This window comes from Aspergillus glaucus (genome assembly GCF_001890805.1).
Source record: "Aspergillus glaucus CBS 516.65 unplaced genomic scaffold ASPGLscaffold_27, whole genome shotgun sequence".
NCBI lineage: Eukaryota > Fungi > Ascomycota > Eurotiomycetes > Eurotiales > Aspergillaceae > Aspergillus > Aspergillus glaucus.
Window position 1 is genome coordinate 182,456 of NW_019170479.1, and position 12,242 is coordinate 194,697.

Genomic DNA, 12,242 nt, shown 5'->3' on the forward strand with positions numbered 1-12,242 from the left:
GTTAATGGAAAGTATAAATAATCAATGAATAAGGTTAAAGAGAAAAAAAACTTGTTAGCTAAATGCGTAAAATAACCACAATGAATCAATTAAATCAGACAACAGAAGGGGAATCAATCAAACAAGACAATTAAATAAAGTGCATCACAGCGTATATCGGGAGTCCTCACACAGTGTATGTGTAACTCGCCACGGGATATCTCGTTGTCACTCGAAGTAAACAAGAAATCAAACAAATAAAGACAAGATAGCGCTTTCGTAGATGGCACGTCGCGTATCTGTACAACATCAAGTAGAATCGAAAAAATGGATATCAGAGAGAAAGTAAGTGTTAAAGAACGGAAGCTAACGCGCAGCTTCCATGTTTCTGGTCAATTCGGCAACTCGTGCTTTGATTCGGGCAGCACGGTGTTGGTAGTCTGGCTACAGTCAGCGACATTCAGTCAGAATTTCAATGGTGTGCGCAACTTACTCTCCTCTTCACTGGTGTCACCATCATCATCAATAGCTCGTCTCGCCGCATTCTCGCGAATCTGCGCCCATCGGTCTTTGATTTCGGGGTTAAACCGGTTGCCATTCGCCGTGCCCTTGGGTGTGGTTTCTTCCTGAGTCTCCCGGGGTTCCTCTGCCTCATCCATCTCGGGCGAAACAGGCTCCCTCTCCGGAATGTTCTTGGAAACGGGCGACACGGGAGATTCTGGGACAAAGGCGGGTTGCTCCATCAAAGGCCCTTGATCAAATCGTGAAAACTCCTGGTCCGCAGCAACCTGCTCCTTTGTGTTCACCCGGGAAAGGCTCTCCTGCTGCTCCGGCTCCGGCTTAGACTCCGGAGAGCCATTCTGCGCAGGACTCTCAGCCTTGGGGGTGGACTCGCGCTCGGTTTCCGTGATCTCCACAACCTCCGGCGTCGCTGGCTTTTCTGGCGCTGCTGGAGTTGTGCCAGGAACGGGCTTCTTCTTCAAAACAGAGGGCCCGTTAGGCACTGGACGATTGGCGGGATCCTGTGATTGCTTGGCTTTGCTTTCCAGAGCTGCACGCGCAGCAGCAACAGCAGAAGTCTCTGCACCGGTTGGCTTCATTGGGGGCTTCGTCTCGGTTTCATTCTTCTTCTTTGCGAACATGCTCTTGAAGCTTGAGGCGACAGGCTTCTTCTTCAGCAGCTTCCTACTAGGATCATCCGTGGAATCCATGGATGCCTTGGGTTGCGATTCAGAACCAGATCGTTCCACTGCAGCGCTGGCGATACTGCCTGGCCGGCTGGCATCAGGTTGGTCTGCAGCGACCGCATTACTCTTGATAGAAGCTGGGGCAGCAGGAGAGCTTGGCGTCGGAGTGGTGTCCTCCTCGGGAATGGGTTCAGGGATCTGGCTAGGGGCCAGCGACACCGGTGTGCTGGGTTCGTCCACTGTCTGAGGATTTAGAGTGTCCGCTGACGCCCCCTTACCGGCATTGTTGTCGCCCAGATAAGCAGTGCGGAAGGCATTCTTATCCGTATGCTTATCGTAGTTCTTGGCCCACTTCATGGCATGAGAGGCCTCGTTCATAATAGAAGGCTGCAGAGTCATAACGGAGTTTGTCTTGGTCGATTTGGCTGCATCGGAACTGTCGACTTTGGTCGTGTTGGCATTTCCCTCCTGTGTCTGATCGCGATGCTTCTTTTGCAAAGCAGCCGCGGCGACCTGGATCCGGGCGTGCTGATCAGGGCCAATACTGGTCTTGCTTTGGGGAGCTGGGTTATCAGTCCGCTTGTAGGGCTCCCCTACCGGGGTCACCTTTTTGGCCGAAGATCTGCGACGGCTGAGTTTGCCCATGCGCGTCGATAGTCCGAAGAACCGTTTCTTCTCCACGATATACGCACCCACATCAGGCTCCGGAGCGGCGCCCCTGACTTGTTCCTCGAGAACGAGCCATTTGGCCCCATGGATGACCGTCTCGATCAACGCACAGCGACCAAAGACGGCCTTGCGGGTGGCCGGTTCCTCGCCTGCCAAGCTGCTGATCCAAACCCACCAGAACGAATCATCCAGTTCCAGACTGGCGATGCTGGCCAGCTCGCCCGGTCCAAGGTCGGGCTCCGACTCTAACGTCCGTCTGTGGGACTGCGAACTCATCCCTCGTCCCGTCGAGAGCGGCGGCAGGACCTTATCCGGGGGCAGGAGCAAAGGTGCCACAGGGGCCTTGAGGATGTTTTCATCTCCCGAGAAACCAGAGGACATGAAATCAGCCCACGAAGGGGTCGTTGGCCGACCGAGGTCTCCTCCGCTGGACTGGGGAGCGGATTTCAGGCCATTGCCAAACTCGTACTGGACCGTGCTGTCTTCGAGATCCGACTCCAGAGTGTTTCCGAATCCGATGTCTTCAAAGCGAGACCACGACTCGTCCTGGTTGGGGGAGGTCTTCTCTTTCGCGACTTCAGCCTGGTTGGTCGAGGCGATGCATTTCAGCACGCGAAAGCACTCGTCTGTGAGGGCCCGAATGGGGTCTTCGAACCCAGAGAACTCCTGCAGATGGCGATCGCTATCCCGATACTCAAAGTTCTTCGCACGTCGCAGGAGAGCAAAGGGGGTAGGGGAGACAGTATCGACGATCATGACAACCTTGGTGGTCGTCACCTGAAGCAGCGTGGGCGCCTCAGGCGGGTACTCGGTCGCCTGAACCAGCGACTGGAGGGCAATTGGCAGTGTTGCAATCCCACCCATACCACGCGGCAGATCGGGGGAGATCGAGCGGAGATAAGCGAAAAACAGATGGCTTGTGGCGTCCGCAGCACTAGACACGAAGTTTAGTATCCGTCTTTGAGATCGGAAAATTTGGGAAGACATACGAAGCCCAGTTCTTGTAGGCAGCTTCAAAGCCATTGCCTGTATCCGTGTGCTCAAAAGCCCACCACCCAGCATATCTCGACAGCTTTCGTCCACCCAATCCATTGGACTTACCGTGTGCTGCAATAGCAGTCAAGAGGTCAAAGAAATCGAAGATGATCTTGCTTCGTGCCTCCGAGTCGATGCTAATAGGGATGAACGTGGAAAAGGCATCTCGGGCAAGTTGTGAATCTAGAGACGAATACATTAGCCCAGTTCCTCACAAATGCTGTGCCTGTAGATGGAGGTATACCTTGTTCGCCAACCTTGAACAATTCGTATGCTTCCCAGGTGACAACTCCGCCAGGGAGTCTGCTCCAGCACCATTTCAACACGCTACAGAGGACCATAGGGTCCGTGAGCCGTAGCTCCTGTGCCAAATCATCACCATTGACGGGCGAGCCTCGAGCCTGAGAATTATTGAAGTAATTGCGAATAAACGAACGAGCGGTAGTGGCATCTGAACTGGGACGGTAGGGCAATAACAGGAACGGAATGTCGAGAGCTGTCAGGCAAGGGAGACCGTTAGTGATCAGCGTATCCGAGGAATGCGCATGTCATGCAGATAACTCTAGGGAAAAAGGGGGAGGGGGGATAACTCCGATGTCAAGCCACCAACATACCTCGTGCCTTCAATTCGTGCGTGCATCCTCGTAGAAGCTCCTGTACTTCCTCAGGAGCAATCTCTGCGCGCTGCCATGCGTCGGTCCAGGTGGGTTTTGCGGGCGTGGTGATATCTTCGGGCACGGAGGTTTTGGCGGCCTTCTTCGCAGCACCGGACTCTTTGCCCCGAAAGACACGAGTAAAAAACGGCATTCTTTCGTGGGAGACCGCAGAGGAGGGATCGATATCTTTTGGTAGGACAAGAAGGAGATTGAACCGAATAGAAAATTAATTATTATGGCTGTTAAAAGGTATTAGATCGAGGGGCGTGGATGGGTTCGACAGTGAACCGTGCGACGAGGCGGTCTTTCCAAGGCAATGATATTGACTGTAATAAAGATGCACACACAAAATAGGTAATAGAAGAGTAGAGGTAGAAAGAAAGAGGCCCTGGTGTCCCACGAGGATCATCTGCAAGGCCTCGAGAGCGCCGAAAAGAAAAAAAAAAAAATCACACAGCAGCAACGGTCCGACGCGGGGTATAGCGGTTGGTATTAAAATGGGTAGTCTTAAGTAGTGAGAGACCACTGATATAACTAAGACATATAATAATGGATAAAATGAAGAGAAAATAGAAGAGAAGAGATGATGGAAGAGGTTGAGGAGGGAAGAAGAATGAAAAAGAAGAGCGCCAGTTGCCCGTTTCAGGGGTAATAATACCTAGTAGACAAACACCCTAAACCGGGCCATGGTTCAAGACGCGATTAGTGCCAATTGACTTGAATTGACAAGATCATTATGATCCGTTGAATGCTGGCATCATTATTATTTCAATCTGATCAAAATTGGATATCTAGTACTATACGGAGTCGGGATGGACAACCACGGCTGTATGCACGATGGGAACTTGCAGTTAGCCTATACAGTACTCAGTGTTATTCTTCTAAGTCCTTGTCTGCCATAATGTATCACTACTATTGTATCGATCTCTGACCGCATCTCATCGAAATCGCTTCACCCGCCTCCAAACGAGACGCATCCAAATCGGTCCGTGATGGGTCACACGCGCTAACCGCGCTAATCCCGAATAGTAACCACGAAAATCAGACTCCACCCGACTAGTTTAGCAGCACTCTGTACAAGTACTCTAAGTACTCTGTACACAGTACTACTACAAAGTGGTACCACGTTCTATCGGGGTTGTACAGGCTCGACAGCTGGACTCGGGGAAAACGCTCAGATTGAAAATGCTGGCCAATTGGACGAGATCAACCAGGATTCCTAGTAATCAAACAGACAGCGTCACACCTGATTGGACGTACAGGTACTCTGCACACCATCAAACAATGAAGCTTCCATTTGTTGTGCTGATGTAGAGTGTCCTTTTTGTGATAAAGAGCTGTGGATCTCCCCTTGTATCCTCTTCAGTCATTTAAAGATTCTCGGATCCCTCAAATTATTAGCGGGATTCCTCGATGATGATGATGATGCTAAGACAAACCCGGATATAAGACACCCTCAAGCACGTTTAACCGTTATCGCACAAATTCCAAAACAAGATGGTGAGCAGCAATGAAATAAGTGAAGAAGAGTGAGTTGATATCCTATTTCTGAAAGGTGCCAGCTAAACTTGTTCTTCTTTCCATAAATTCAAGCAACTCCAGGGAAAGTACATCCCCATATGCTATGGGATTGCTGTCTTACATGGCCAGGTGGGGCTGCTGTTAGAAAAATGTGGCCGGAGGACCCTTGAATATCGACCCCAAAATGATGAGAATGCCAAGTTCATCCTCTACATGCAGGCTATTTATGCTATGGAAAGATGCCTAGCCGCAGGACTTGTGCACCAAGACCCAGATTTTCGAAATCTCGTCTATGATCCTGATACCCTGCGAGTGTGGATCATCAATTTTGATCAAGAGAAACGCGAAGATGAAAAGCCAGAGGATGTATGGGCGTTCATGGATGGAAACTTCTCTGAGCATTTTGATTACCACTATACGCCCTCAGGCTTTCGCTGGGGGTTGTTATGCACATACAAGGCCTTATTAGAACGACCCTTTGAACTGTCCCTGTATATTCTTGTCTTACACCACTGCTTCTGCTTGGTAAAGAAGAAGATGATCGAGAGGTTAACGCATAAGTTTAGTTTCACGAAAGACCCCTATGCTATTCCTGCACTACCTGGTTCGGCATGCTCTGGTTCTTCGCCACCCTCGCAATGATGTCCATCATCAGGATTAATTACCCAGACGTGCGGGGTTTCATTTGGGTCGAGAGGTGCTCCGTTGAATCGGATACGGACCAATGCCCGTCCATCGAAATAGATGACTATTGGTGCGTCGAATGTATAGACAAGCTGTTATTTCTTGGTCTTAACGTACGATAAAAAAGAAGAAAAAAAGGGGGGGGGGGGGGAGAGAAAGAAAAGTTTCACGCACACTCTAGCCTCCTGCGTCATCTTCCACCCCAAAGTAGATCCATTAGATCCATTCTTGCCTGTCCAGAAATAAAAACTGATCGACTTGGGTGGCTTCGCTCTCCTAACGCCAGCAATTTGATTGTCTACAATTCTGTCTGCAATCTTGTTGCTGCCGTAGGCAAAGATGAAGTCGGCCGCAAGCGCTGGAGGCTTCCCAAATTGAAGCTCCCGATTAAGGATTTCGGGAATACCGGGTAGATAATTGAAAACCCCTGATTGGCTTTGGGCGGTCCTGGGGTCAATAGAGGTCCCGAAGACAGTCCTCAACCCAGTTTACCTTGTATTTTTCACATGTAGTGAATACGTCTGGCTGGGACTGATTGCATAGGGTGGCCAACCAAAGCGCGTCCAGCAGGCATAGCGTGTCCATCAGGCAGAATGCGCTCAACAGAAAAAAGGCGTTCAACAGCTGGCATGAGCGGCTGGAAGACAGAATTAAAGACATGGTCTATCAAGAATCTGTGAACTGTCTTCACCGGAATCGATAACCTAGGGTTGAATGCCGGGAAGTTGGCCAACTTTTCATGATAATTTGAACTTAGAGAAGGGGATGTAATACCGCTTGGGACTGTTGGCAAGTTTAACGCAGTATAAAAAGATGTCACAGTCTGGCTGTGTCTAGACATGTTGTAATCGGGGTTATAACCCATGATGAGTTGATTGTGACAGCACGTCAAAATGTGTGATAATCCAGTCTTGTACAGTAGCCATAAGCTAAAGGAAGTCTGGTTTATATAAGTAGAGCAATGATGGTGAGGGGCATTTTGGCACTCCTAACTCACTTCTCATAACTACTATGTTGACCTCATCAAATAAGATGGCCAGGAACTTCTAATTCTTGCAAGACAGCCTCATTGGTTCCCAGCAAGTGTCATCACAATGGGAGTAGCTGGGAACGCTCATGATCCCAGTTCTATATCGCATATGAGCTATATACCAATTGGTAGAGATGTACGGAGTAGCTTTGATTGGTCCTCGATTGGCTTTTGCAGGCTTTAGAGAGAGATGGCATGCTTACGCCGTAATGTCCAAAAACATTTCGGAATGTTCAAGCGAAAAGGATTGGTCAGATTTTGAATTGGACTTAAGGCCGGGAGTAATGTACTTGTATATACAGAATCCTACTATAGAATGTCGGGTGTGATATCGGATGGGTCGGATCGCGTGTGAGCTCACATATGACTGGCTGGTTATTAATAGTTGGTAATATAAGCGAGCGGCAACGGCGGCAGTAGACTTCCCTTTTCCACCTCACTCGATCCTAATATTCCATTTCTCTCGTCCTGTTTTCTTTCTATCTTTAGAACCGTCTAATCGACACTCCCGCGTATCGCCCAAACCGTTGGTTTTCTCTCGCTCGCTTTTCATTCTGTGTTTCCCCATCCAGGATTAACTTTCTTTGGGGGATCTTATCGTTTGTTTGCTCATTGTCTCGTGTCAAGACTTTTTTCCCCTTTACCCTCGTCGAATCGCCTAAAAAAATAATAATAAAATTCCTTATCGGCGCCTTACCTCCCCCACCCCCTTGTCCCTTGTCGTCTCATAACACTACTGTCCTTCTCAACTACGCGCCGACGGTCTCTTCGGAACTTATCGTCCCCAATCAAAACCTGCGAGATCAGGCGAACTGCATTTGTGTTGCATCCCCGCTTGGTCGACGTCTGATTCCGAGTATTTCCCCCTGTTCCTTTGAGCCTCATTCTCCATGGGTCGGAGAAAGATTGAGATCAAGGCGATCAAGGATGATCGCAACCGCTCAGTGTACGTCTTATGCTTTCCCCTGACTGTCTGACATACGCTGATATCCTCTATCTAGTACCTTTCTGAAACGGAAAGGCGGTCTTTTCAAAAAAGCGCACGAACTGGCCGTCCTCTGTTCCGTCGATGTCGCGGTCATCATTTTCGGCCACAACAAGAAGCTGTACGAGTTTTCATCATGTGATATGCGTGAGACTTTAGGCCGTTATCAATATGTGCGTTTGCTCTCTGGTCACAGTTAGACCGTGTACGTGATGTGCTGACCACGATTCTCTTGCAGTTTGGACCTCCCCACGAACACAAAGGACCGGAAGATTTTGCAGGCAAACGCGATGACGATGACGATGAAGACGAGACCACACCCGCCCCTGACGAGATTCAGCAAACACAACAAACCCATCAGGGCCCTCCTCCCATGGCCCCGCCTCACATTCCCAGTCATCCCGGTTTCCAGCACGTAAATCATGCGCCGTCTGCTTCTCCTCCGATTTCGAATGGTATGCCATTTGCCCCTCGTCATGGTACCCCGCAGCCTCAGGTAGTCTCGCGTCCATCATCAAGGAATCATATTCGACGAGTCAGCTCCAATCTCGCGCCTCACCAACATGCGACACCGCCCCCTGCACCACCGCCCGTGTCGCAAAATGGTTTTCCATACATGCCCAACGCGATGTACAATCCCAGCGCGCACCCAAATCTCTCACAACATCCTCACCGTCCCAGTCCATTTCCACATTTTGGCCATCCTCCGCCTGTGACTCACCACCAAACGCCTCCTCCGCAGCCTCCGCATCAATCCTTGACGCCGCAACCCATGCCAACGCATACGATGCCATCCCAGTCAATACCACAACACCCTATGGCCCCTCCCCATACACACCCATTTGCGCAACCGCCTCCTCCAATGACGCTTTCCCATCCGTCAGTGCCGCAGGTTGCGCACGCATATATACATGATCAGGGGAGGAGTTCAATGCCGCCTGCATTTGCGCCAGAACCGCCGCAACCGCAACCTGCTCCGCCTCGTACGGTGTCACTTCCTGATGCATCTGCCGCCGATCAAGTGAAGCCGGAAGAGGACCCCTCACCTCCGACACACCAACGCTCGCTTTCGTCCAAATCTCGCAGTATCTTTACGCCAATTGATGATCGCGGATCGGTGCTTGCTCGCCACTTTGGGGTAGGCCCACCAAACGAGCCGCCGCGCCAAGATACTCATGTGAAATCGGAGTCGACAAAAGAGGATGCAAATAACGAGTCTATGACTCCTGTGATTCCTCCACCGCCTCCACCACGAGTTGTGACAGAGGAATCACGGACCCAGTCAATCTCGTCTGTTTCCAGTGACATCAAGCCACCGACGCGGACAAACAGTGTCCAGTCGAAACGACCCCAGCTCAAGGTGCAAATTCCAAGCGAAAATTCTGATCGGGACACCGCTACGGCAGATTCATCTTCCCGCGACTCAGCTGGTAAAGCTCTAACACCTGCCAAAGCAAACCCAGAGACGAATCATTCTGGTGTTGTTTTACCCCCGCCGTCACCTTCAGCCGGTGCTATTCTCAGCGCCGGGGCACAAGGGCCTCCAAATCCATTTGCAAGGCCGCCGCCGCCTGGGACCGCGACGCAGAATAACAGCGCATACGCAAGTAATAATAATATCGAGACTCCTATTTCCGCCCTACCCAGTCGCTTTGTTTCCGATGCCCTTCTACCGTCGCCGTCCAGCTTCTTCCCCGAATGGGGTTTTGGTCGATCAGGTCCAGATACCAACATGCTACCAAGTCCCCTGACGTTCCCAACTCCTGCTGCCCAGACTGGTCCGGGCTTTGCTCGCGAAGACGAACAGGACAGAAAGCGTAAAACTCCGGACAGTGGACCATCTGGAGAGGGGGCGTCCAAGAAGACAAAAACATGATTCCATCGTTGCCTTGTTTTGATTGCTGTCGCATTATCGTCTTTCGCTTGTCGTGGCATTTGATGGCGTTTCCTGGGCTTGTCTTTTGGGTGTTGCACAGGGTTTGATTTGCAATTTATCACTCTTTGAATTTTCTCTTTGTTTGAACCTTTTTGACTATCAGATTTTATACCCTGATCTCTTTATCGTGTCAATCTATCTCGGTCTTCATCCGTTTGAGATGAACCACCTACACTCTCATTTCTGGTAATTGTCTTTTCTTTTCTCTATCTTTTTCTTCGGGTTTCTTTCTTTTAACCATCGCCTTTCTTTATATACTGATTACTCTTGTTGGCATGACATGCAAGTATCAAGCATGTGAAATCCAGGATCTTTTTTTTCTTTCGTTTCGTTTTGTTTTCTTCGTTTTCTTTCGTTTTATTTCTTCCTGTTGGTACTTTAGAAGACATGGATGTGGTTATCATTACTATGGACATAATGTATATAAGGGTTTTATCCGAGATAGGGTTTAACAATGCATTGCTTGCATAGCAACAAGTGAACTTACATAGTACTGTAATCGACATGAACTTTTGACAATTAAATTTAAATAGCTTATGGGATATCTACAAGAAACAACTTTTCTAACCCAGACCCAACCAATAGTACTACCACGCCAGCGCAGTAACACAACACAACATTACGTTAAGCTCTTCCAAGCTTAAACTTAAGCACCCCCTCCCTTCTCAGCAGCAGACCCATCCTTCCCCTTCTTCGCCCGCTCCGCAGCGAGAATCTCCTGTCTAGCACGCTCTTGCTCCTCCAACCCTGTCTTTGCAAACGTATGCGCCTTGCTCAAAGTCACGGGCCGAATGAAGAAACTAACAATCAGCGCGAACCCGATAACAGCCGTGTAGAAGATCCACAGACGACTAAGCACGTAAGTGAACGTTTCGAGGACAGCGCGGCGCTGTTCCGGTTCCAGACTGGCGACGAGAGACTTGGAGGAACCCGAGAACGAATTTGCGAGTTTCTGCGCGGTCTCGGAGCCTACTTTCCTGGAGAGCGAGGAGGTTTGTTGCCCCAGGATGTTCTGGTAGACGACTGTGCCCAGGACAACGGCCATGGAGGCGGAGGCTTGGCGGATGAAGTTGAAGGTTGCTGTTGCGGTGGCGACGTCTGCGGGGTGGATGTTTGCCTGTAGCCCGACGAGGGGGGATTGGAATATTGGGCCGACACCGATACCCGCGATTATTTGGAAGATGATGATGCGCGGCCAGGAGGCGTAGGGTTGCAGGTTGATGAAGAGGCCGTAGCCGAGGGTCATGAAGATAAGGCCTGCGACAATGAGTTCGCGGTAGCGGCCTGTTATTTTAATGATTGCGCCTGTGGCGATGGAGGTGAATGAGAGAGAGAGGCAGAGGGGGAGAACGTAGACGCCCGATAGGATCGGAGAGGCTTGGAGGACGGTCTGGAAGTAGAGCGGGAGATAGTAGTTTCCTGCGATGAAGGAGAAGGCGTGGCAGAAGTTGACGGCGAAGATGCAGACGTTGTGCCAGTTATTGAAGAGGCGGAGGGGGATGATGGGGTATTTGGCGAGTTTCCATTCGTTCATCATGGCGACGACCCAGGTTACCACGCCGAAGATGATTAGGCAGATTACTGTGGGCGAGGCCCAGGGGTAGTCGATGCCGCCGAATTCGAGGCCGAAGAGGAACATCAGCGTTCCGCCGATGATGAGGAGCACGCCTACCCAGTCGATGCTGCGGATACCGGCCATGAATGGCGTCTTGGGGGATTCGATCTTGAGGAAGAAGAAGAGCGCCACGAACGAGACGCCGCCAACCGGCAGGTTTAGCCAGAAGCACCATCTCCAAGTGACACTGGTGGTAAAGGCACCTCCGATAATGGGTCCGAGGGCACCGGCAATAGCCCAGATAGCACCGAAGATACCGTAGTACATAGGGCGTTGTCTAACACTGAACAAATCCGACACAGAAATGTTGGTCAAGACAACGATTCCACCACCACCGATACCTTGAATCGCACGTCCAGCCAACATCATAGGCAGATTTTTAGCCAGGGCGCAGATTAAACTAGCGATCAAGAAGATGAAATTGGCCAGCAGAATGACGTGCCTTCTGCCCCAGATATCACTGACTTTGCCCCATAGGGGGATACAGGATGCATTGGCGAGGAGGTAGGATGAAGCCATCCATGAATAGCCACTTTCGCTGGCGCCGAAATACGCAGCCATAACGGGGAGTGCGGTAGAAACGATGGTCTAAGCCGTTAGCATCCCCTTGATAACCGTCCTATGTAGGGTAGGGAACGTACCATATCCAAAGCCGCCAGAAACAATGCCAACTAAATCCAAATCGCGTCAGCCATCACACCTCCCAACCTCTCCCTCAAAAACGAGAAACATACACAAAGCGCCGTCATAATAACCGCAATCTGCTTAGTCCCCAACTGATTCGTCTGCGACTGAGTCCGATCCAGCGGAGCACCATCGCCATTATCATTCTCATCGCCATTAACCGGCGTATCTGGAGGCGATTCACCCTCCAGCCCTTGCTGCTTTTCCTGCTCTCCTCGTTGAATCGGGGTCGTGGACATATTGACCGGAGTGGAGGGTGCG

General features: G+C 50.4%; 4 protein-coding genes across 4 annotated transcripts; 2 read left to right on the forward strand and 2 right to left on the reverse strand.

The window, feature by feature from the left end:
- Positions 1 to 9: 9 nt before the first annotated feature.
- Positions 10 to 4,054, reverse strand: ASPGLDRAFT_52145 (uncharacterized protein). The gene is made up of 5 exons (XM_022547684.1): positions 3,485 to 4,054; positions 3,115 to 3,366; positions 2,825 to 3,053; positions 473 to 2,769; positions 10 to 419 (listed from the first exon to the last, which is right to left on the reverse strand). The coding sequence occupies exons 1-5, from the start codon at positions 3,675 to 3,677 to the stop codon at positions 346 to 348; spliced, it is 3,045 nt and encodes a 1,014-aa protein (XP_022396605.1). The 5' UTR covers positions 3,678 to 4,054; the 3' UTR covers positions 10 to 345.
- Positions 4,055 to 5,023: 969 nt separating this feature from the next.
- Positions 5,024 to 5,758, forward strand: ASPGLDRAFT_923333 (uncharacterized protein). Its single transcript, XM_022550518.1, has 3 exons — positions 5,024 to 5,026; positions 5,082 to 5,538; positions 5,614 to 5,758. The coding sequence occupies exons 2-3, from the start codon at positions 5,261 to 5,263 to the stop codon at positions 5,687 to 5,689; spliced, it is 354 nt and encodes a 117-aa protein (XP_022396606.1). The 5' UTR covers positions 5,024 to 5,026; positions 5,082 to 5,260; the 3' UTR covers positions 5,690 to 5,758.
- Positions 5,759 to 7,651: 1,893 nt separating this feature from the next.
- rlmA (SRF-type transcription factor RlmA) lies at positions 7,652 to 9,622 on the forward strand (the record flags this gene model as incomplete). The annotated part of the gene is made up of 3 exons (XM_022545089.1): positions 7,652 to 7,707; positions 7,763 to 7,919; positions 7,985 to 9,622. 3 exons carry the CDS (start codon positions 7,652 to 7,654, stop codon positions 9,620 to 9,622), a joined length of 1,851 nt encoding a protein of 616 aa, XP_022396607.1.
- Positions 9,623 to 10,328: 706 nt separating this feature from the next.
- On the reverse strand, positions 10,329 to 12,220 carry ASPGLDRAFT_135867 (MDR family MFS transporter; the record flags this gene model as incomplete). Its single annotated transcript, XM_022541413.1, has 3 exons — positions 10,329 to 11,885; positions 11,939 to 11,968; positions 12,032 to 12,220. The coding sequence occupies 3 exons, from the start codon at positions 12,218 to 12,220 to the stop codon at positions 10,329 to 10,331; spliced, it is 1,776 nt and encodes a 591-aa protein (XP_022396608.1).
- Between the last annotated feature and the right edge of the window lie 22 nt (positions 12,221 to 12,242).

What these genes read in the sequence shown, in the direction of transcription:
- ASPGLDRAFT_52145 (XM_022547684.1), bottom strand. Translation starts at nt 3,677, where the DNA reads ATGCCGTTTTTTACTCGTGTCTTTCGGGGCAAAGAGTCCGGTGCTGCG. An exon ending in GCACGAATTGAAGGCACGAG is followed by an intron (nt 3,367 to 3,484) that starts GTATGTTGGTGG and finishes CTTGCCTGACAG; the next exon opens with CTCTCGACATTCCGTTCCTG. An exon ending in GTTCAAGGTTGGCGAACAAG is followed by an intron (nt 3,054 to 3,114) that starts GTATACCTCCAT and finishes ATTCGTCTCTAG; the next exon opens with ATTCACAACTTGCCCGAGAT.
- ASPGLDRAFT_923333 (XM_022550518.1), top strand. Translation starts at nt 5,261, where the DNA reads ATGCAGGCTATTTATGCTATGGAAAGATGCCTAGCCGCAGGACTTGTG. An exon ending in CGACCCTTTGAACTGTCCCT is followed by an intron (nt 5,539 to 5,613) that starts GTATATTCTTGT and finishes GCATAAGTTTAG; the next exon opens with TTTCACGAAAGACCCCTATG.